Source organism: Mandrillus leucophaeus, unplaced genomic scaffold (assembly GCF_000951045.1).
Source record: "Mandrillus leucophaeus isolate KB7577 unplaced genomic scaffold, Mleu.le_1.0 Scaffold474, whole genome shotgun sequence".
Taxonomy (NCBI): Eukaryota; Metazoa; Chordata; class Mammalia; order Primates; family Cercopithecidae; genus Mandrillus; species Mandrillus leucophaeus.
The window spans coordinates 629,409-652,687 of record NW_012105076.1 but is presented as its reverse complement, the minus strand read 5'-3'; the positions used below and the strand labels follow the sequence as shown (position 1 = coordinate 652,687).

The 23,279-nt window shown below is 39.6% G+C and overlaps 1 protein-coding gene across 6 annotated transcripts in view; it reads left to right on the top strand.

Annotated features, from left to right (window-relative positions):
• Positions 1 to 23,279, top strand: part of CUL2 (cullin 2) — a 93,546-nt gene that overhangs the window by 46,290 nt on the left and 23,977 nt on the right. For all 6 annotated transcript variants that reach the window (XM_011995129.1, XM_011995131.1, XM_011995128.1 and 3 more), the window contains 5 exons: positions 1,362 to 1,444; positions 11,678 to 11,774; positions 11,872 to 11,982; positions 17,487 to 17,649; positions 21,311 to 21,435. In XM_011995129.1, the coding sequence (XP_011850519.1) occupies positions 1,362 to 1,444; positions 11,678 to 11,774; positions 11,872 to 11,982; positions 17,487 to 17,649; positions 21,311 to 21,435 (579 nt within the window). The remainder of the gene's footprint in view (positions 1 to 1,361; positions 1,445 to 11,677; positions 11,775 to 11,871; positions 11,983 to 17,486; positions 17,650 to 21,310; positions 21,436 to 23,279) is intronic.

Sequence of the window (23,279 nt, the reverse complement as noted above, 5' to 3'; positions counted from 1 at the left end):
TAGAGTGGAAAAAGAGAAGAGTCAAACAAACAAAAAAAAATTGGTTTTCAGTACTGGAATAATTTATACTCTGTGTGGGGAAAATATATTTGAAGTTTAAAGACCGAAATGTGAAAGGCAGAGCTTGAAAACTTGAAAGGCAGAGTAGGAGCACACACATGCCTCTTACCTTAGGGCAGAGAAGGATTTCTTAAAAAAAAAAAAAAAACCCATGATAAAGGAAAAGATTGGTAAATTTGAGTATATTAAACTTTAATATATATTTTTACCAAAACATAATAAAGAAACTGAGCAGCTGATTTACTGGGACAGACTGAAACTTTCAAGGGATTAATTTCCACAGTATGTAAAAAAACTCTAGCTTTTATTAAGAACAAGTCAAACTTTAACAGACTAATGGGCAAAATTAGGACTGGGCGTTTCACAGGAAAGAAACCAAAATGGACAATAAACGTTAAAGAATCCCCAGCTTCACGCAGTAAAATGAGAGTTAAAACCACAAAAAGACCCTGTTCTTTGTTTTTGAGACGGAGCCCTGCTCTGTCCCAGGCTGGCGTGCAATGGCAAGTTCTCGGCTCACTGCAACCTACACCTCCCAGGTTCAAGCAATTCTCCTGCCTCAGCCTCCCAAGTGGCTGGGATTACAGGCGCACGCCACCCCACCAGGCTAATTTTTGTATTTTTAGTAGAGACGGGGTTTTGCCGTGTTTGCCAGGATGGTGTTGATCTCCTGACCTCGTGATCTGCCCATCTCGGCCTCCCTAAGTGCTGGAATTACAGACGTTAGCCACTGTGCCTGGCCTAAATTAAGATTTTTTTTTTTTTTTTGAGACGAAGTCTTACTCTTATCCCCCAGGTTGGAGTGCAATGGCACGATCTCGGCTCACTGCAACCTCTGCCTGCTGGGTTCAAGTGATTCTCCTACCTCAGCCTCCTGAGTAGCTGGGATTATAGGCGCCTGCCACCACGCCTGGCTAATTGTGTTTTTAGTAGAGACAGAGTCTCACCATGTTGGCCAGGCTGGTCTCAAACTCCTGACTTCAGGTGATCCACCTGCCTCGGCCTCCCAAAGTGCTGGAATTATAGGCGTGAGCCATTGCACCTGGCCTAAAATTAAGATTTTCAATTAATAATAAAGCCTTAATAATGTTGATAGGGCTAGTAGAATGGTCATTGATATTTCAAATTAGAAATTTATTTTCTTTGAATTTTAAAATTTTTGTTTAGGTTTTATTTGAATTTTGAACTATTAGTGTAAATACTTCTTTTGATAAGTATTTTTAGTTAAAAAAAACCTTGAACAAATGTAAAAAACATATACTAAGTAATTCAACCCTGATGATTTTTGTTTTTCCTGGCAGCTAGCTTTGGATATGTGGAGGAAATTGATGGTTGAACCACTTCAGGCCATTCTTATCCGAATGCTGCTCCGAGAAATCAAAAAGTGAGTGCGGACATTTATCTAGCTGAGTAAATTTTATTTTGTTGTTTGATATGATTTTAAAATACTGTACAGTTGCATAGCCAGTGGCTAGCGTTGGGGCTGGTTTTACCATAATGAGCCTCATTTTACTTCTAAGTGCCAGCATTTTTAAGTTGTTTCATTTTCTTCTTCTTCTTCTTTTTTTGGTGGAGGGAGCTCTGGTCTTTTCTTATACCTAATATACTTAGTATATAAATAAGTGTCTGAGGGAAGTGATTCATGTGCTTTTCAGAGCTGAAACCTCTTAGATTTTCTAGGCAGCACCCTGAGTCGCTTGTACATATTATCTGTTTAAATCCCAGTGAGGACTGCCTATTCAGGAAGACAGATTCTTCTAGTTAGTTGGTTACCTCTTAGCCTCAGTGTTATAATCAATAACTTGCCTAATTTTGTGATACAAATTTATGGGAAAATGGTTTTCCACTCTACCCATGGCTCAGAGTGGTTGATGCTTTTACCCTAGTGCTGTGTGAATGCAATTTAGTACAAAGAATATTTTCCTGTGGAGTCTGGAATAGAACATCCTTGGATCAGCTCTGGCTCAAAGACTCTCAGAAGCACTCTGTCAGTCACACAAATACATATCCAATAAATTCCAGGTTACTGGGACTGATGTTACAGGCATTATCTAGACCAGTGAATTGTGGTGTAATAATGGCCACTCCACCTATATCTGTGTTCTTCAAGAAGACCCAAATGAGGACTTTTTTTATATGAGGAATAATTTGTCAAAGCCATGGTACTTAGTATGGGACTCCTGGGAGGAAGTAAGGGATTAAACACACACACCCACCACCACGCCTCACATAAGAGGATAAGAGAATATTTTTAAATTTTTAATACCAAATAGAAAGTAGGTGGTAGCAACTGGTAACTTGATTTTTAAAAATTGTCACTGACCATTTGAATGATTTCATTGTTTTTAGAGATTGAGAGCTGGAGAGGAAAGGCAATAGTGAAGCACTAGGGTGTAACCCGTTGTTTTTCTTCCTCTTTTCTTTACAAAACTATGAGCTAAAAGAACATGCCCAACAAAACTTCTAAGTTCTAATATAATTCCTTCTGCTAAAATATACTAACTTTTCTTTTGACTTGGAATTCAAGTATTTAAAAGTATAATGACAATACTGCTATACTTTCCAAATGTACTTTTATGAAATATCTTTTTTAATATAATTTTGTACCAACCTGGTAAATTTTTCTTAAGTGTGATTGTTAGTTTGCTAAAAATCAATGTGATGAAAAATATGTAAGAAAAATGATACAACTATAGCATATTAATTCTGGAAAAGATAGATTATCTGGTCTGCTTGTCTTATTTTTGTTGTTATAATCGGCTTCCGTTAAAGCATTGTTTCACATACTTTACTGAGATCTCACTTATTCTTCATGACAGCTCTCTTAGGTAAGGTTTTGCATGTTAAAGTTGAGGAAACTAAGACATATTAATAATAGAAATTAAACATGGGAACTGCATACCAAGCATTGTTCTAAAATTTTTACATGCATCTTCCCATTTAATCCTTACAACACTAGAAGGCTAATACTATTAGTGTCACCATTTTACATGCATGACATCCTTGACATGCAAAGTGAATGGTGGTGATCTGACTCAGATCATTTGACTCCAGCCTCCATCTAATAATAATTCTAAGGATTCACATCTGGGCTAATCTAACTCTAAATTCATTATGCCTGTCCTTTTTTCCTTTTTTGAAATAGGAGTCCTGCTCTGTCTCCCAGGCTGGAGTGCAGTGGCACGATCTCGGCTCATTGTAGCCTCCGCCTCCCGGGTTCAAGTGATTCTTCTGCCTCAGCCTCCCGAGTACCTGGGCACCACCATGCCCTGCCTATTTTTGTATTTTTAGTAGAGACCGGTTTTCACCATGTTGGCCAGGTTGGTCTTGAACTCCTACCTCAAGTGATCTGCCTTTCTCGGCCTCCAAAAGTGCAGGGATTACAGGAGTGAGCCACCATGCCCACCCTTTATGCCTTTTTTTTTTTTTTTTTTTTTTTTGAGACAGAGTCTTATTCTGTCGCCTAGGTTGGAGTGCAATTGCATGATCTCAGCTCATTGCAACCTCTGCCTCCTGGGTTTAAGCGAATCTTCAGCCTCAGCCTCCCAAGTAGCTGGGATTACAGGCGTGCATCACCATGCCCGGCTAATTTTTGTATTTTTGGTAGAGACGGGGTTTCATCATGTTGGCCAGGCTGATCTCGAACTCCTGACCTTGTGATCCACCCACCTGGGCCTCCCAAAGTGCTGGGATTACAGGCGTGAGCCACTGCGCCCAGCCTATGCCTGTGTTTTATGCACAGAATATTTCTTCCACTCCTGGCTCCAATACCTTTAACTCAGTGGGGAATACATTTCAGTTTTATAATGCTTTGAATATTCTAGTGTTTTCACACACATTTTTCATTCAGTCTTAAGGAAACAGCAAGTTTTATTTACAGGTAAATAAATTGAATTTCAACAAAGAGAAATGAGTTGAAAACTTGAATATAGCTAATGAAATGGACTTCATGCTTTTAGCCTTCCACTTGGGGTCTTTCCACTGCATTGCTTTAACTCTTTACGCATTGTTGTTTGAGCTAATATGGTCAGACCGTAACTTCCATTACTACGTCTGAGAAGCTGTAGTAGAAACTCTCCATGTGTATTTTATCTAATCCTTATAAGAGGATATGATGGTGAATGTTATAAACTCATTTTAAAAGTGAGGAAAATGAGACATGAGAGAGTAAGCAACTTACCTATGTCATGTAAGTAGTAAATGGCACAACTGGAATTAAAACTTAGGTCATTTTTTGGTCCGTAAGTCTGTGGTCTTACCCATATATTCATACATTTTTAGAAATAGTTCATTCAAGTTGCATCTTATTGCCATTTCTACTAAAGGAGAAGTATTTTATTGTGCATACCTACAACTTACTTTGTTGTAGAAGGTGCTAACCAGACTTACAGAATAAATTCTTTTCAGGTCTAGCAGAGCTTATCACAAATTTGATTTCCTGTCGATGTATTGACACTTTCCTTTTCCCATATGAATTCCTGGGTTCCTAGATACTTTTATAAGTCTGTAAAGAACATTTCTGACCGGGTGCAGTGGTTCGCGTCTGTAATCCCAGCACCTTGGGAGGCTGAGGCAGGCGGATGACCGGAGGTCAGGAGTTTGAGACCAGCCTGGACCTAGTGAAACTAGACCTAGTGAAACCCTGTCTCTACTAAAAATACAAAAATTAGCCAGGCGTGGTGGCGGGTGCCTGTAGTGCCGGCTACTTAGGAGGTTGAGACAGGAGAATCACTTGAACCCAGGAGGTAGAGGTTGCAGTGAGCCAAGACTGCGCCATTGCACTCCATCCTGGGCAACAAGAGTGAAACTCCGTTGCAAAAACAAACAAAAATACATTACTCTGTGCTAATGGTTTCTCAGATGTGGCAAATGAAAATGAAAGTTTAGTAGAAACAATTTTCCTTCTACAAAAAAATTACAGAGTAAGATATACTGATTGTAAAAAAAGAATTGAAATGTATAGAAGGTTAAAGAGAAAAGTAAGAAACCTTTCTGGGCGATGTTAAGAGGACCATAGAGATTTTAACCCGAACACAGAGAACCTTCAGCAGTCCCCTATTTTCTTGTTGTGTTAAAAAAGGCGGGGAGGGGAGGGGAGGGCTGGGCGCAGTTGCTAACAGCACATTGGGAGGCCAAGGCACGTGGATCACCTGAGGTCAGGAGTTCGAGACCAGCCTGGCCATCATGGTGAAACCCCGTTTGTACCAAATATACAAAAAATTAAGCTGGGCATGATGGCATGCACCTGTAGTCCCAGCTACTTGGGAGGCTAAGGCAGGAGGATTGCTTGAACCCAGGAGGCGGAGGCTGCAGTGAGCTGACATCACGCCACTGCACTCCAGCCTCAAAGACAGAGCGACAGAGCAAGATTTCATCTCGGGGGAAAGAAAAAAAACATTCTGGTTTCTCCTCGTACCTTCCTATTTGAAGGAAGCTGCTATAAAGGATTTACAGTATGTTCTAATAAAAATTTTCTATGCATTTACAGTTGTGTATGTGTGCACACTAGTACATATACATTTATATGGACATGCATATCTGTATACAGATTTACATATAGTATTACACATGTTCATATGTGTGTACATTTGGGGAGCATTTTGAACATAGATATCTGGCTCTCCCCCATAGCTACTGATGCACACTCCAGGGAGAGTAAGAACTTATATTGTTACAAAGCTCCCCAGATGTTTTTATGCATCCAGTTCAGACCAGTATTTGTGAGGTACTGGTCTGCAATAAATAATTCTCCATGTATTTCATAAAGCTTTTATTAGAGTGTTTCCTTTTTTCCTTTGGATGTATTACAAAAGTAGGTAGAATACTTAAAAATATATTCTTTTTAAAAGTTTAAATAAGAGGAGATTAATGGTTGGTGTGAGACTATAAAGTGGAAGTATGGGGAGATTCCTTAATGGTGGTAGAACAATTCTGTCTTGAATATGGTGGTGGTGAGATGAATATGGACATGTGATAACATTACATAGTACCATACACACATAAACACAAATGATTGTGTGTAAAAACTGGCAAAATCTGAATAAGGTCTATAGATTGCACCCATGTCAGTTTCCTCGTTTAAATACTGTACCATAGTTATGTAAGATGCTACCATTGGAGAAAGCCAGGTGAAGGGTACATCAGATCTCTCTTTATTATTTTTGCAACTTCCCTTGAGTCTATAATTGTTTCAAAATAAAATAGCTTTTTTTCAGTTTAAACAGTGTACAAAATATCAATGTTCCTTTTTTATTTTCTTCCTTTTGCCATAGACTTCCTTTCCCCTCCTTGTAACTTTTGAAAACTGCTTGTACCTTTGTATTTATTTAAGTGCAGTGGTTTCATCTCTTTTGGGGGGACCTTTGTGTTCCTTTAGGATCATGATGAAAGCTGTGGAGCCTCCCGACATAAAAATGCTTGGTATGCATAGGCACACAAAATTGTTACATAATTTTAAGAAGGTTTATGGAATCCCAAGGCCAGAATTGCTGTTTTTGCATTTACTTAGTGGGTTTCTCTGTCCCCAGTCAATCAGGGAATTGCTTAGCAAATTTTAATCTGAAATAAGTCTCTGCAGTTAATATTTGATGAATCAGTAAAAGTTTTTGATGTTCTGAAGTAATAACTCAAGAGCAAGACAGTCATGACATACACACCCTCTCTCTGTTTCTTACAAGAGTGGTTCTGTTTCAGAACTCTTTTCTGTTCTCTTTATCAATTTGTTTATCCTGTGCCAATGCCTCACTGTGTTTATTATTGTAAGGCTTGCTATCTGGCAAGATAAGTTTGCCCTCCAGAAACCAGAAGTGTTCTTGCTGTTGTTTGGCCCTTTGCTCTTTCATGTAAGTGTTATAGACCCCTTTCCTAAAACAAAATTTTCTGTGGAGACAAGCACAGTGGCTCATGCTTGTAATGCCAGCACTCTGGGAGGCCGAGGCAGGAGGGTTACTTTAGGCCAGGAGTTTGAGACCAGCCTGGGCAACATGGCAAGAACCTGTCTCTACAAAAATAAAAATAAAATTAGCTGGGTGTGATGGTGTGCACCTGTAGTCCCAGCTACATGGGAGGCTGAGGTGAGAGGATTGCTTGCGCCTCAAGGTAGAGGCTGCAGTGAGCCATGTTCGTGCTGATGCATTCCAGCCTGGATAGCAGAGACCTTGTCTCAAAAGAAAAAAAAATTCTGTGGGATTGATATTGAATTGAATCTATAAGTTAGTTTGAAGAGAGTTTGATATACGTCTTCACAGTATTAAGTCTTCTTATCTATGAACATAGCATCTTTTTCTGTTTATTATGCCTTCTTTAGTATCTCCTGGTTAACTTTTATAGAGTTTTCTGTAAGGGATTTGTGTGCTTTTTGTTAGATTTATTTCAGGGTACTTGATATTCACTGATACTACAAAAAAGTGTGTTGGTTTTTTTTTTTTTTTTGAGGTGGGGAGGCAGAGTCTCACTCTGTCGCCCAGGCTGGAGTGCAGTGGCACGATCTTGGCTCACTGCAACCTCTGCTTCCCCAGTTCAGGCAATTCTCCTGCCTCAGCCTCCCGAGTAGCTGGAATTACAGACACCTGCCACAATGCCTAGCTAATTTTTGGTATTTCTTAGTAGACCCGTGGTTTCGCCATGTTTACCAGGCTGATCTTGAACTCCTGACCTCAGGTGATCTGCTCCCCTCGGCCTCCCAAAATGCTGGGATTATAGGCATAAGCCACTGTGCCTAGCTTGTTTATGGATTTTCTAATATTAAACTATGCTTGTATAACTAGGATAAAGGCTAGGTTGATCCTTGTCCATTATAGTTTTTATAGACTGTTGAATTTGATTTGCTGATGCTTTATTTGGAAGTTTGCATCTATGCCCATGAGTGGAACTGGCCTGTAATTTTTCTGCCTTGTAATGTCTTTGTCTGGGTTTGGCATCCAGCGTATCCTTGTAGAATGAACTATTGGGTATTTCCCTCTTTTTCTTTTGAGTAGAAAAGTTTGCATACAATTGGGATTATCAGCTTCTTAAATGTTTAGTAAAACTGAAAAACCACCTGTGCCTGGGGCTTCTTTGTAAGATGATTTGTTTGTATAAGATTTTTAACAATGCCTCTGTTATTTCAGATCTTAAGACTAGTCAAACTTGTGTTTCCTCTTAAATCAGTTGTGAATTTTTTTTTTTTTGCAAAAATCATTGGGAAGTTGTTGTGTAACAGTGTTCTCTTTTAAAAACTTTATTTGAAGTAATTTTAGATTCATACCCAGGTTCCCCTAATGTTACAACTGTTAGTATATTTATGAAAATGGGTATATCATTATTAACTAAAACTACAGTTTATTTGCATTTGCTTTTGCACTGATGTTCTCGTTCAATCCAGATCACAAAATCACATTTAGCTATTATGTCTCTATTCTGTGGAAACCTTTCCTTTCATATATGACCATAAAAATGTTAAAGAGTAGTGGTCAGGTATTTATAGACTGTCCCTCAATTTTGTTTTTTGTGATGTTTTCTTATGATTAGACTGAGACTATGGATTTTTGGAAAAATACCAGAAGGTAATGTACCCTTCTTATCAGATTATATCAAGGAATAGATGGTGTTAACATGACTTCTCATTGGTGATAACTTTGATCATGATGATTTGGCGAAGACATTGTTTTCATTTTCACCTGGAATAATGTCTTTCTTTCATTCATAATATTGCGTATTCACATTTTCTTTTTTTGATCACTTTTATTAGAGGCGTATATATTTTGTTGGATTTTATTCCCCCTAAAGAACTAACTTTGGCTTTATTTTTTATTTTTTATATTTGTTTTATTTATTTACTTTGAGACGGCGTTTCACTCTTGTCGCCTGGGGTGGAGTGCAATGGTGTGATCTCAGCTCACTGCCGTCTCCACCTCCCGGGTTCAAGCAATTCTCCTGCTTCAGCCTCCTGAGTAAGTGGGATTATAGGCGCCCGCCACCACGCCCAGCTACCTTTTGTATTTTTAGTAGAGATGGGGTTTCACCAGGTCGGCCCGGCTGGTCTCGAACTCCTGGCCTCAAATGATCTGCCTCCCAAAGTGCTGGGTTTACAGGAGTGAGCCACCGTGCACAGCCCTAACTTTGATTTTAAATGATCTCTAGTATGTTGTTGTTTTCTCTTTCATTATTCTGCTCTTATTTTTTTCTTTCCTTCTTCTGGGAGACAAGTGTTTTTAGATTAGACTGAAATAGGTGCAGAACCCTTGGAGGGGGAGACATTTAGAAATCTTTAACCAAATTATTTTTTATTGTAATCTAATGTATTCACTCACAGAATTGAGCAACTATCATAGAGAATTAAGCAAATATGGAGGTTGAGGTAGGGTTTCTGATGTGAGTCACATCTTTCTTTTATAGTGAATAGAATTCTGGATATTTAAAATTGTTTTCTAGGTGGGAATGTCTGTTAAAGGAAATAAAGAAGTTAGTAATTTAGTCAGCATATTATAGAACTGCTTGTTAGACCTATCGATCATTTTGTTCTTCTTTATTACCTGAAAATTTTATCAAGATATGCTGCTTCTCTCCTGCTGTTTAGTTACCCAATGGTAAGTTCATATAGGAAAAGCAAAATAAATGTTTATTTCTTTCCTTTTTAATAACCCAGTTTTTTGGGGTTTTTTGTTTTGTTTTGTTTGAGATGGAGTCTTGCTCTGTCACCCAGGCTAGAGTGCAGTGGCACGACCTTGGCTCACTGTAACTTCCTCCTCCCAGGTTCAAGCAATTCTCCTGCCTCAGCCTCCTGAGCAGCTGGGATTATAGACATGCACCACCAAGCCCAGCTAATTTTTGTATTTTTAGTAGAGACTGGGTTTCACCATGTTGGCCAGGCTGGTCTCCAACTCCTGACCTCAGGTGATCTGCCCACCTCGGCCTCCCAAAGTCCTGGGATTACAGGCGTGAGCCACTGCACCTGGCTGACCAGTTAGCTTTTTAAACTTTACCAGAATGAACTCAGACTTAAAGTAGTGAGGCCTACCTCACTTTATTAAACTCTTCTCCTAGTGGCGTATATTAGGTTCCTTCCAGTTTTTCCACTAACACCACTCTTGTTTCTGTTGTGCACGCATGCAGATGTTTGCTTGGGGTCATAGAGTATGTACACTTAGAGTTTTGCCAGTATGTCCTCCAAAGTATCTGTTCTTCCACCACAAGCAGAACATGAGAAAACAGTTCAGATCAGTATTACACCAGATTGAATGTGGGCTTATGTAAGGTCACACATGTGACTCAAGCCAAGGAAATGAGCTCACATGTGTGACCTTATTGTATGAACTAATCAGCAATATCAAGATATCAGGATTCTCTATGAATGACAGAATTACTGTAGCCATGTTAATTCATGTCCAAAAAAAGTTTCCCAGAATATCAAAATAATTAAAGGAAGAATCAAAGAGGACTAGAGGGCCTCAGAGGCAGGAAAGGACTCTAGTATGTAAAGGTGATTGCCTGGATGCTTTTCCTTGATGCCTTTCTTAAATGATAGAAAATTCTTACATCCTATATAAAGAGCAAGACGCTCTTACTAGGGAATGATGATAATGTGTTTTCTGTTGCTCTCTTTGTGACATTAATGCAAAGAAGAAATTATTTTAAAGTAGGTTGGAAGAGTGCGTGTAGTGAGATAAAACATAATGGTTTGATTTGAGCATTGGTACTAGAGTCAAAAAAATCCCAATTTAGAGCTAGATTATTTTACTATGGCTTTAAACTTTTTTTTTCTATTTTATTTTTCTTTTTAAAAAATTTTTTGAGACAGGGTCTTACTCTGTCACCCAGGCTGAAGTGCGGTAGTGCAATCATGGCTCACTGTAGCCTCAACTCCTCCTGGGCTCAAACGATCCTCCCACCTCAGCCTCCAGAGTAGCTGGGACCACAGGCATGTGCCACCGTGCAAGGCTAAGTTGTGTTTTTTTTTTTTTTGTATGGGGTCTCCTATGTTGCCCAGGCTAGTCTCAAACTCAGGACTCAAGGGATCCTCCTACCTCAGCCTCCAGAGTAGCTGGGACCACAGGTGCGTGCCACCGTGCATGGCTAATATTTTTTTCCAAATGAGGTCTCGCTGTGTTGCCCAGACTGCTCACAAACTCAGGACTCAAGGGATCCTCCCACCTTGGCCTCCCAAAGTGTTGTGATTACAGGCGTGAGCCACGGTGCCTGGCTCTATTTCATATTCCTTTAATCAGAAAATCTAACATTCACCTACATGTCTTAATATGATTAAGACATTGTAGTTTGTAGTGAGTGAAATTCAAGCATTCTTAACCACCGTATTAAAGTTTTGAATTGATGGACTCGTATCTACTTTGTTAAAATTAAAGAAGTGTTATCTTAGTACTGGCATAGTATCTCGAACTTTACAATCAGTTTTCCTTTTATTTCTCGAAACAACATCTAATGTCTACGGTTAATAACTATCATGAATATTATCTCAGCTGTAATATGAAAAAAATCGTTAAGATTCATGCATGTACCTTTTTATAGTTCTTTACACTTTGATTAGACCAATGGAATAAGGAGCCATATTTTGGCATACTTTGGTATATTTCCATAGATAATTTGTATTCTGAAGAATGTTTTGTGTTATGCCTTGTTTTAGTGATCGTGGTGGAGAAGACCCAAACCAGAAAGTAATCCATGGGGTTATTAACTCCTTTGTTCATGTTGAACAGTATAAGAAAAAATTCCCCTTAAAGGTAAACAGCCTCCTTTAAAAATATACATAATCAGACTGTTAATTTTTTAAACTGCTTGTTCTAATTTCTTCTAATATGATGTAATTGATTTATTCAGTTTTATCAGGAAATCTTTGAGTCTCCCTTTCTGACTGAAACAGGAGAGTATTATAAACAAGAAGCTTCAAATTTATTACAAGAATCAAACTGCTCACAGTATATGGAAAAGGTAAGAAATAAAACATATTAAATACGTTTATCTATTTTTGTATCTGGCCTGGTTTTATTTAACATCATTCTTTGTTTTTGGGGGTTTTTTGGTGGAAAAAGATTGTTTATTTAATCATTAACTCTGAGTTATAGTTATTATATAATATCGTTGTTAAGTCATTGCTCTTGTAACATTTTCCTGAGAAAACAGTACTCTTCCAGTTTTCGTCATAACTGATGCTTTTTGATAACTCCTGACTGCCTGGTTTAGTTGTCCTTGAAATTAATATATATGCACATTCTTGGCAGAATAATAAACTGGATTTCATGCTTAGTGGTTTGTTTAGAGAATAGGATAAGTGCAGAAGCTCTGTGTTGAGGTTTTTTTCTTCCTTTAAAATGAGAGGAAAAATATGAGGGAAAATATAGTAATGTCTCGAATGACATTTGGATAAGTCACTCTTTTGGTCTGTTAAGTTCTTGGAAAGCTGAGAGACAACCCCACATGAGGTGGTTTTTTTGTTTTTTTTTTTTTTTGGAGACATGGTCTTGCTCTGATGCCCAGACTAGAGTACAGTGGCTTGATCTCATGGCTCCCAGACTCAAGTGGTCCTCCTGTCTCAGCCTACCAAGTAGCTGGGACTACAGGCACACACCACCACGCCCAGCAACTTTTAAAATTTGTTATAGAGATGGGGTCTCGCTATGTTGCCCAGGCTGGTCTCAGAACTCCTCAACTCAAGCAGTCTTCCCGCCTCAGCCTCCCAAAGTGCTGGGATTATAGAAGTGAGCCATTGCACCCAGCCAAGAAATTTTAATTGATCACTAAACCAGTACATATTGGTTATCATATGTTAAATTCCATTTATATTTTCTCAGTAGTAGAAGAAAAAAAAGTGGTCATACAAATTAAATCACCATATATAAGAGATATTAGAATTTCTAGCCATGTTTTTTTATCTGCAGTGTTGTATTTCAAGCATTTTATTTTGGATGATTTGTGTTAGTTTATGTAGCCGGGAAAGGTCAAGTAGTGTAAGTGGATGAGCTGTCGTCCTACATCTGTAGGCCACAAGTTACAAAGCATCAGTGCTTACCGATACACTGTTCTGTCATCCACAAAGCCCAGATCTAAAAGTCTTAGTTGTTTGACTCTCTTCCTGCTTTTGTTACTAATTAGCTCTGTCCCCTGAGCAAATTATCTGGAACTTTCCCCCCATCAATTAAGTTCAGGTTATACTAGATCAGTGGTTCTAAGCTCTTAGCCCTTATTGCACCTTAGACTCTTGTTGAAATCTCTAGATCCAGCCCTAAGAATCGCACACAGATTATCTGTGATACATACACTTTGCTCTATCTGGCTCTCAAAAAGATGCCACTGGCAAGTGCTGGCAGTAGCCCAGATGTCTGTCAGAAGTTGAAAGGATAAGCAAAATGTGATACGTACGTCCTGTGGAATATTATTCATCCCGTGTAGTGAAAAACTCTCAAACCATGTTTTTTCCTCTGCTCTGACGTCGCAGCAACGATCATCAGCACAGAAGGCTTCTGTAAACAAAGTTGTGGCTCTTTTCTCCCACACACCAAGCAGCAGACACCAGCCAGGTGTCCTCCAGTTCAACTCTAACACCATCTGCTTGAGATAGTGGCCAATCGCACAGATTGGGGGCTGAGTCTCCAGGACTGCCCTGCACACCCCCAGACACCAGTCACAAGTCTGGGCTTCCAGACTACTGACTGACTGACTTTCAAGTTGGATCCTACAATACACTCTTTGGGTTCCATTAGTTTGCTAGAGCAGCTTACAGAACTTAGGGAAACACTCAGTGTTTACTAGTTTATTAAGAAGGATATTTTAAAGGATGTAATTAAACAACCACTTGAGGGGATACATAGGGCAAGGTCTGAAATCATCCCCAAGTGCAGGAGCTTCTGTCCCTGTGGAACTGAGTCTTCTTCGGTTTTTATGGAAGCTTCATGATGTCAGTAGTCTTTCCCCCAGCTTATAGGGTGGGGCTTTCTCTGGGGAGGGTCTTATGACCCACAGTCAGAAAGGTAGGGCAAGATTAGAGTCCTGCCTTGAGGCAGATGAAAGGAGGAGAGTAGGAGAGAAATTCTGTTTCCTGAGACCTAACACACTCAACATTATAACTAAAGACTGTAACTAGGGCTAAGGGAGTTATGAACCAGGAACCACAGAAGAAAACCAATGTACATGTATATCACAATACCACACAGTCTTAAAAAAGGATTGAAATTATGATACTTGATGCAACATGAATGAACCATGAAAATGTTATGCTAAGTGAAAAAAACCAGACACAAAGGGGCAAATATTCTGTGGTTCAATTTATAGGAAATATCTAGAACAGACAAATTCAAAAGGACAGAAAGTAGATTAGAAGTTATCAGGGGAGGAAGATGTGGGGATTTGTTACTTAATGGTTATAAAGTTTCTGATGGGGTAATGAAAAATATTTGGAAACAGACAATGGGGGTATTTGCACAACACAGTGAAAGTTATTTAATGCCACTGAATTGCCCATGTAAAAATGGCTAATGTAAATTTTATTATCTATGTTTTTACCACAGTTTAAAAGCACTGATAATGTAATATACCAAAACCACTGAATTTCACACTTTAAATGGGTGGATTATATAATATGTAAATTACATCTCAAGGTGTTAAAAGGGAGAGAGGGGCATTGGAATAAATTATGTTTGGAAAAGAGTGTTTATTAGAAAAGCTTATTTCAGGCCGGGCACGGTGGCTTAGACCTGTAATCGCAGCACTTTGGGAGGCTGAGGCGGGCAGATTATGTGAGTCCAGGAGTTCAAGACAAGCCTGGGCAACGTGGCAAAACCTCATCTCTACAAAAAGTTAAAAAACTAGCCATGCATGGTGGCGTGGTCATCTGGTCCTAGCTCTTGGGACGCTGAAGTGGGAAGATCACTTGAGCCCGAGAGGCGTAAGTTGCAGTGAGCCAAGATTGTACCACTGCCCTCCTGCCTGGGCGACAGAGCGAGATCCTGTCTGACAAAAAAAGAAAGAAAAAGAAAAGCTCATTTCAGGAAATAATGTTGGACCATATTAGCTTCAAGGGCAAAATCCTGGACTTTGTTCTCCATTTAGTTAATTGGGAGATGAGTCAGTACAGCCTTCCTGCCTCCCTTGCTGCATTCCTCTAGCTTTGGCCTTTCTTTCTCCCAGCGGTTTTACAGCTGTTTGAAGCCCTGCACTGGGGCAGTCCAACTTTGTCTACGTTTCTCTTGATATGCACCTCTCTCCCCTAAGTTATCAGTTTTATTTTTTCCTTCTTTCATCCTCTTTCACCTCTCTCAGACCCACTGTAATTCCTGTTGCATTAAGTTAATTTTAGCAAGCAGGTTAAAGTCACTGTAGTATGCTCTGAATGACTAATAGGCTTAATCCTTTTTATTTGTTATAAAAATAGCCCTTAAAGGATTTATTGTTAACCGAAGTGCCTTTCTTAGCTGATGTGATATGTGGTGAACACTTTTGTCCTCTAGACGAGGTGTCCCCGACCCCTAGGCTGAGGACTAGTACTGACCTGTGGCCTGTTAGGAACCGGGGAGGACCAGTACTGACCTGTGGCCTGTTAGGAACCTGGCCGCACAGCAGGGAGTGAGCAGCCACTGTGTGAGCATTACCTACCACCTGAGCTCCGCCTCCTGTCACAGCAGCAGCATTAGATTCTCATAGATTCTCACAGGAGTGTGAACCCTATTGTGAACTCTGCATGCGAGGGGTCTAGGTTGTGCGCTCTTTAGAAGAATCTAATGCCTGAGGATCTGAGGTGGAATACTTCATCTGGAAGCCAAATGCCCCCAACAATGCCGTCCCCACTCCGTCTGTGGAAAAAATGTCTTCCACCAAACCAGTCCCTGGTGGCTAAAAGATTAGGGACTGCTGCTCTAGACCCCTTCTTGCCCAACCTGAGTCTATGACTTTGCCCTGAACTCCTGGCTTCAAAGGGTCGCACAATAAGAAAGACAGGACTGTGGGACCCTGCTGTCTAGAGCCTCATTTTTATTGAAAATTTCTGATATGCTTTCCAGGAATGATTTTCACTCCTTGTGCCCAGGCCAACTCAGCAGCACTCTCCAAAGTGCCAGGTGTATGTAGTTTCCCAGACACACTTAATTTCAGAAACTCTAATTACACAGCTTCATGTTACAGAGTGTTTCCAAGCCTGTGCATTTGTCTGTGTATATATTGTTGGTTTGTCTTGAGACAGAAATTAGTCAAATTCTTTGGTTATTTTCCTTACTGGCTAGTTTTTGTTAATATTAAACAGTGTTATTTGTAGCTCAGCACTTTACGTAGGATAAACTTTAATAAGTCGTGATTCACTCACTTGACTATGACTAAATGTATATTTACTTTCAACATTTTTATTTTTTATTTTTATTTTTATTTATTTATTTTTTGAGACAGAGCCTCGCTCTTATTGCCTAGGCTAGAGTGCAGGGGCGCGATGTCGGCTCACTGCAACCTCCTCCTCCCGGGTTCAAGCGGTTTTCCTGCCTCAGCCTCCCAAGTAGCTGGGTACTACAGGCACCTGCCACCACGCCTGGCTGATTTTTTGTATTTTTGTAGAGACAGGGTTTCACCATGTTGACCAGGTTGGTCTCAAACTCCTGACCTCATGTGATCCGCCTGCCTCGGCCTCCCAAAGTGCTAGGATTACAGGCATGAGCCACCTTACCTGGCCTTATTTTTATTTTTTTGAGACAGCATCTCTCTCTGTCACACAGGCTGGAGTGCAGTGGCGCAATCTCGGCTCACTGCAACCCCCGCCTCCCGGGATGAAGTGATTCTCCTGCCCCAGCCTCCTGAGGAGTTGGGATTACAGGCATGCCCAGCTAATTTTTATATTTTTAGTAGAGACAGGGTTTCGCCATATTGGCCATGCTGGTCTTATACTCCTGACCTCAGGTGATCCACCTGTCTTGGCCTCCCAAAGTGCTGGGATTACAGGTGTGAGCCACCGTGTCTGGCTCCTACTTTCAAACATTTTAATGAAATATTTAATATGATAGTTAACTATCATGCACATACAGTTCCATTTACAAGAAGAGAAACCAACGTAAAATAATTAGATTCATCTACTAGATCTCAATATAATTTATTTTTTAATTTGATAGTTATTCATACAGAGATCACCTGTTCTGATTTTTAATCATCTGTACCTACTTTTCCTGTTACATGTTATGTTGTCCATGTAATTGGATGATGGTGTAGGTAAATGAAGACAAAATGCAGACTCTTTAACTTTAGTTCTTGCTTATAAGACTGGTGGAATGTAGATGACAGCTAGTAGCTTAAATAAAAATTTGAAATGATTTATGGAATGTGGGTTTAAATTGCTTATGTAACCCTTATTACCTTTGCCATGTTTAATTTAGCCATTAAAATTTGGCCGAGTTACTTGCTGATATTACAGATTTTTCCTCATAGTAAAACTTTGTGTTCATGACTGTAAGAATATATTTCTGTAGGTTCTAGGTAGACTAAAAGATGAAGAAATTCGATGTCGAAAATACCTACATCCAAGTTCATATACTAAAGTGATTCATGAATGTCAGCAACGAATGGTAGCAGACCACTTACAGTTTTTACATGCAGAATGTCATAATATCATTCGACAAGAGAAAAAAAATGGTAAGTTTCTACCAAACATGTGAGTAGAAATTAAATTATACATCTACCTTTTATATCATCTTCCAGTCACCATTGGTTTAATGCATATTTTAGTAACAGTCTTTAAAATATTTTAAATAAACTTTGACAGATTATTAATACTTTATTTTGAAAGACTATTTTGGGCAGGTGTTTTCAAAGAGTGTTCTAAAATCAGAAGAAAAAGTGGGAAATTGTGTTTATACATTTTTATATATTACAAGAGCTAATTTCCTTGATACATTTAGAATTCCTGATAAACAGTAGGAATAAAGACAAAGACTATAATAAGGAAATACAAATATTATATAACAAAAGTAATCATTTATATAACATGAAAAATCAGCAGTATCTGATTTTATTTTATTTTATTTTTGAGACAGAGTCTCACTCTGTCACCCAGGCTGGAGTGCAGTGATGCGATCTTGGCTCACTGCAACCTCTGCCCCCTGGATTCAAGTGATTCTCCTGCCTCAGACTCCTGAGTAGCTGGGATTACAGGCGTGCATCACCACACCTGGCTAATTTTTTTGTATTTTTAGTAGAGACAGGGTTTCACCATGTTGGTCAGGCTGGTCTCGAACTCCTGACCTCGTGATCTGCCTGCCTTAGCCTCCCAAAGTGCTGGAATTACAGGCTTGAGCCACCACGCCCAGCCTCTCTGATTTTTTTAAAAAAACAAAAAACATGCATTAATTTTATAAGGAGGAAAGATAATAAATATGTATGTTTTATTTAATTAATTTATTTTTTTGAGATGGAGTCTCGCTCTGTCACCTAGGCTGGAGTGCAATGGCACAGTCTCGGCTCACTGCACCCCCTGCCTCCCAGGTTCAAGCAATTCTGCCTCAGGCTCCCGAGTAGCTAGGATTGCAGGTGCCTGCCACCACACCTGACTAATTTTTGTATTTTTAGTAGAGATAGCGTTTTTTAAGTAGAGATAGCGTTTCACCATGTTGGCCTCCTGGTCTCGAGCTCCTGACCTCAGATGATCCACTTGCCCCGGCCTCCCAAAGTGCTGGGATTACAGGTGTGAGTCACCGCGCCTGGCCATTAATCAGGTTTTTTGTTTTTGTTTTTGTTTTTTTCTTCTTGAGATGGAGTCCCGCCCTGTCACCCAGGCTGGAGCGCAGTGGCGCGATCTTGGCTCACTGTAACCTCTACCTCCCGGATTCAAGAGAGTCCCCTGCCTCAGACTCCTGAGTAGCTGGGACTACAGGCGCCTGCCCCCACACCTGGCTAATTTTTGTATTTTTAGTAAAGATGGGGCTTCACTGTGTTGGCCAGGCTGGTCTCAAACTCCTGAGCTCGTGATCCGCCCGCCTCCGCCTCCCAAAGTGCTGGAATTATAGATGTGAGCCACCGCACCCGGCCCTGTGTTTTTTAAAGCAACATTGATTTCGTAGACCCAGGACAATGTAGTCAAAACACAATAATTTTATTTTAATTCCGGAAGTCACTGTCTTGTAGAGTATGATGGAAAGACTTTAATGGCCAGCAAGACTTATTGTAAAACCTATAGTAATTAAGACAGTGAGGCATTGGTACAAGGACAGACAGATATCACAATAAAATAAGAGACCCCAGAAACAACCCGTGCATATGTGGCCACTTGGTGTAAGACCAAGGTGGCGCTGCAGAGCAGCAGGTAGAAGATGGTGTTTTCAACACACATTGCTCAGTCAATTGGATATCCATTTTGGAAGAAAATGAAATTTGATCACTACGTCAGATACCATATACAAAATCAATTCACTAGAGTTTTTATCTAAATGTACAAGGTAAAAAAAATAACACTTTTAGAAGATAATATCGGAGAATATCTTCATAACCTTGAGATAGGGAAAGATATTTTAAATAGGACACAAAAAGCCCTAACCACAAAGGAACAATTGATCCAGTGAACTACATTAAAATGAAAAACTTTGGATTATTAAAAGGCCATTAAGAGGGAGGAAGATTGCTTGACTTCAGGAGTTCAAGACCAGCCTGGGCAACATGACAATATCCCATCTGCAAAAAAATACAAGCATTAGCCAGGTGGGGTGGTATGCACCTGTGGTCCCATCTACTTGGGAGGCTGAGGTGGGACGATCACTCATGCCTGGAAGGTGGTGGTTGCAGTGAGCCGAGATCCTGCCAGAGCACTCCAGCCTGGGTGACAGAGTGAGACCCTGTCTCAAAAAAAAAAAAAAGCCATGAAAACCACTGGATCATCAGAAGACACTTATAGGGTAATGTAGCTGCAATAGTAAAGATTTATATCCAAAATATAAAATGGCCAAAAAACAGACACTGCAGAATAGAAGATACCCAGATGGCCAATAAACATAAAAAGAAATGTGAAGCAGCAGGAGCTTTTCGAACACTGAAGTGAGAGTATAAATTGATGCAACTACTTTGGGAAACTGGCATTGACTGCTAAGTGGGATATATTATGCATATTTTATGATCCAGCAGTTCTCCTAAACGTATAACCACCCCACCGTACCTTCTGACCACCAGTGCCTGGACATATGTACAAAAAGACTTACAGGAATGTTCATATTATTAGTATTTGTAATAGCTCCGTAAACTGGAACGGCTCAAATGTCCAGTAACTGTAGAATAGTACAGTATATTCATACAATGGAATATTATAGAGGAGTGGAAATGAACAAATTAAAGCCAGGTACAACAACATAGATGATCCTTATACACATTTTGTTGAACACAAGAAGCCAGTTGTGAAAGAATTGTGTGATTCCATTTTTATATATAGTTCAAACTCATCTGTGATTTAGAAGTCACAGCAGTGGTTACCTTTGCAGAGGAGCAAGAGTGTGTGATTGGAAGGAGGCATGAAGGGGACTCCTGGGTGTAGGTAATGCCTATTTCTTATCCTGCGTGTGATTACATGGGTGTGTTGTGTGTTCACTTGTAATAATTCAGTAAGATACACACTTATGGTTTGTATACTTTTCTCTGTATGTATGATGCTTTAATAAAACATTTAAAATAAAACCTACTACACTGAGAGATCATTATTTACCTCCCAGTGTTAGACATCAAAATGTTTGGTAACACATTGTTGGCAAAGGAACTCTCTGCTGTTGGCAGCTGTGGTTAGAAGGATCTATCTACAAGATTAAACTTTGACACAGTAACCTCACTTTTGGGAATTTATATTGCATATATTCTTGCTCATGTATAAGATTATTGATTGTAACATTGCAGTATCAAGAGACTGGAAACCACCTAAATTTCCATTAGTTGTTAAGAAATTATAATATATCCACATAATGGAGTACTGTGCAGCTGTAAAATACATAGAAATGCTTTGTGTACTGATAGGAAAAGACTACTAAGTTAAAATGTGTTCTGAAGCTACAAATAATATACAAAATACAGTACACTGTATTAAAAGGGGCAAAGGGAAGAATATATGTATTCACCTGAATTTGCACAAAATATCTTTGGGAAGATGTTCAATAACCACATCCCTTTCCTGTGGGGAGAGGGGCTTGGGTGGCTGGGAGGTGGGCATGGGGGGCTTTTCTCTGGGTACTCTGCACTTGGATTGTATTCCTGCACTTGGATCCATATATTACCTAATAAATGAAAATATTTAGGAGTTAATCCTCAGATGTCTTTTTCCTCTCAGACATGGCAAATATGTACGTCTTACTCCGTGCTGTGTCCACTGGTTTACCTCATATGATTCAGGAGCTACAAAACCACATCCATGATGAGGGCCTTCGAGCAACCAGCAACCTTACTCAGGAAAATGTGAGTTGTGTGGGGAACTGCAGTGTTTTCCTCCTAATCAGATCCATCGTGGAGTCTTTCCTTTGACTTTACTATTTTGAAAGATGAAAGACAAAGTCTTACCATGCCAACAAAAGAAATGTCTTTATTCAAATGTTTTAAACCTAGAGCTTGTTGGACTCATTTTGGAATTATCAAATTATTAGAAAGCTATTGATGAGATAGGTTGCTGCTTAGCCATACGGAGGTGTCCATTGAACAGTTGTTAACTTTTCACAGAAAAATAAGCTTGCCATTTCTAAGTAACTGTGTTTTTGTGTAATTGGCATTGATAACATTGTTTGTTGTCATAGTATTAATCAGTGGTAATATAGACAACTTGTAATTTTCCTCCTTTCCATATTCTGTGAATTTGGTTGTCTAGGAAGCAAATTTAGATTCAAATAATCTTCTGTAAGTATATGCTTGCTGCCCCAAATACCCGAAACAATAACCCTCGTGTCCCTAATACTCATCTTCCTTGAGTACTTTACCAATCACATGACTGTAACAGTTTGTCTTTCCTATCACCAAATCTTGTTATTACTGGTGACGGTTGATGAGCAAGAGAGACGTAACTTCAACTGTTACTATCTCTTCTTAAGTAGAGCTGTTTGACTTAATCTGTAAGGTAGTATCTGTCACGCCTGTAATCCCAGCACTTTGGGAGGCCAAGGCGGGCGGATCACGAGGTCAGGAGATCGAGACAATCCTGGCTAACACAGTGAAACCCCATCTCTACTAAAAATACAAAAATTAGCCAGGTGTGGGGGCAGGCGCCTGTAGTCCCAGCTACTCGGGCGGCTGAGGCAAGAGAATGGCGTGAACCCGGGAGGTGGAGCTTACAGTGAGCCAAGATCACACCACTGCACTCCAACCTGGGTGACAGCACAAGACTCCGTCTCAAAAAAAAAAAAAAAAGATAGTATCTGTGTGTATGTGTGTAGCCGTCACTGTTCAGAAGCACTTTTTAGAGGCTGTTACCTTAGCGACAGATTGGTCTTTGGCAAGTAATAATTTTTAGTTTTTATGTTCTGCCACAATAATGTGTAAGTTTTCTATTTTTTAATTTCTTCAAATTCCTTTTACCACAGTTTTCTATTTTTGTAGAACTATTAGTTTGTATTATGCAGATTTATTACTCTGTATTGTTTGTCAAACTTACTAGTTTATGTTATTACGTTTATAGATTCCATGTCCAATGACATGGGGCATAGAAGCATAGAATTTTGTGTCAAGGCTGGGAGATGGAAACATAAGTGAATACATTTGTAGTAGACTCAAATCCAGCTGACTTAGTTAAGTCTTAGGTAGTAATTTCTTCATGGTTATCTCCATTAAGAGGGAAAACTCACTTTTGCACTATTAGGTATTTCTTCTCTCTGAGATGTGAGGGATTGTCTTGCTGAGTTCAAGGGGTCTCTGTTCTCAGGGTTACTGGCTTTTTAACTCTCCTCTCTCTCAGCCTTCAGTGACTTTGCAGGCAGTCTTTGCTTATATAAGCCTCTATGAAAGTGATAGACCTGGTAGTTCAGGTCTTGTTATCCTTAAGTTATTCCAACACAGTAGAAAAGTATGCTTTTGGTGGGTTCTTCTGGCAGGTACTAGACAGTCTATGACATTAGCTTGTTGTGTTGAATGACAAGCTATTTTCTTTCTTTTTTGTTGTTTTTTTGTTTGTTTTTTTCTGAGACGGAGTCTTGCTCTGTCGCCCAAGCTGGAATGCAGTGGTGCGATCTCTGCTCACTGCAACCTCCACCTCCCTGGTTCAAGTAATTCCCCTGCCTCAGCTTCCCGAGTAGCTGGGATTACAGGCGCATGCCACC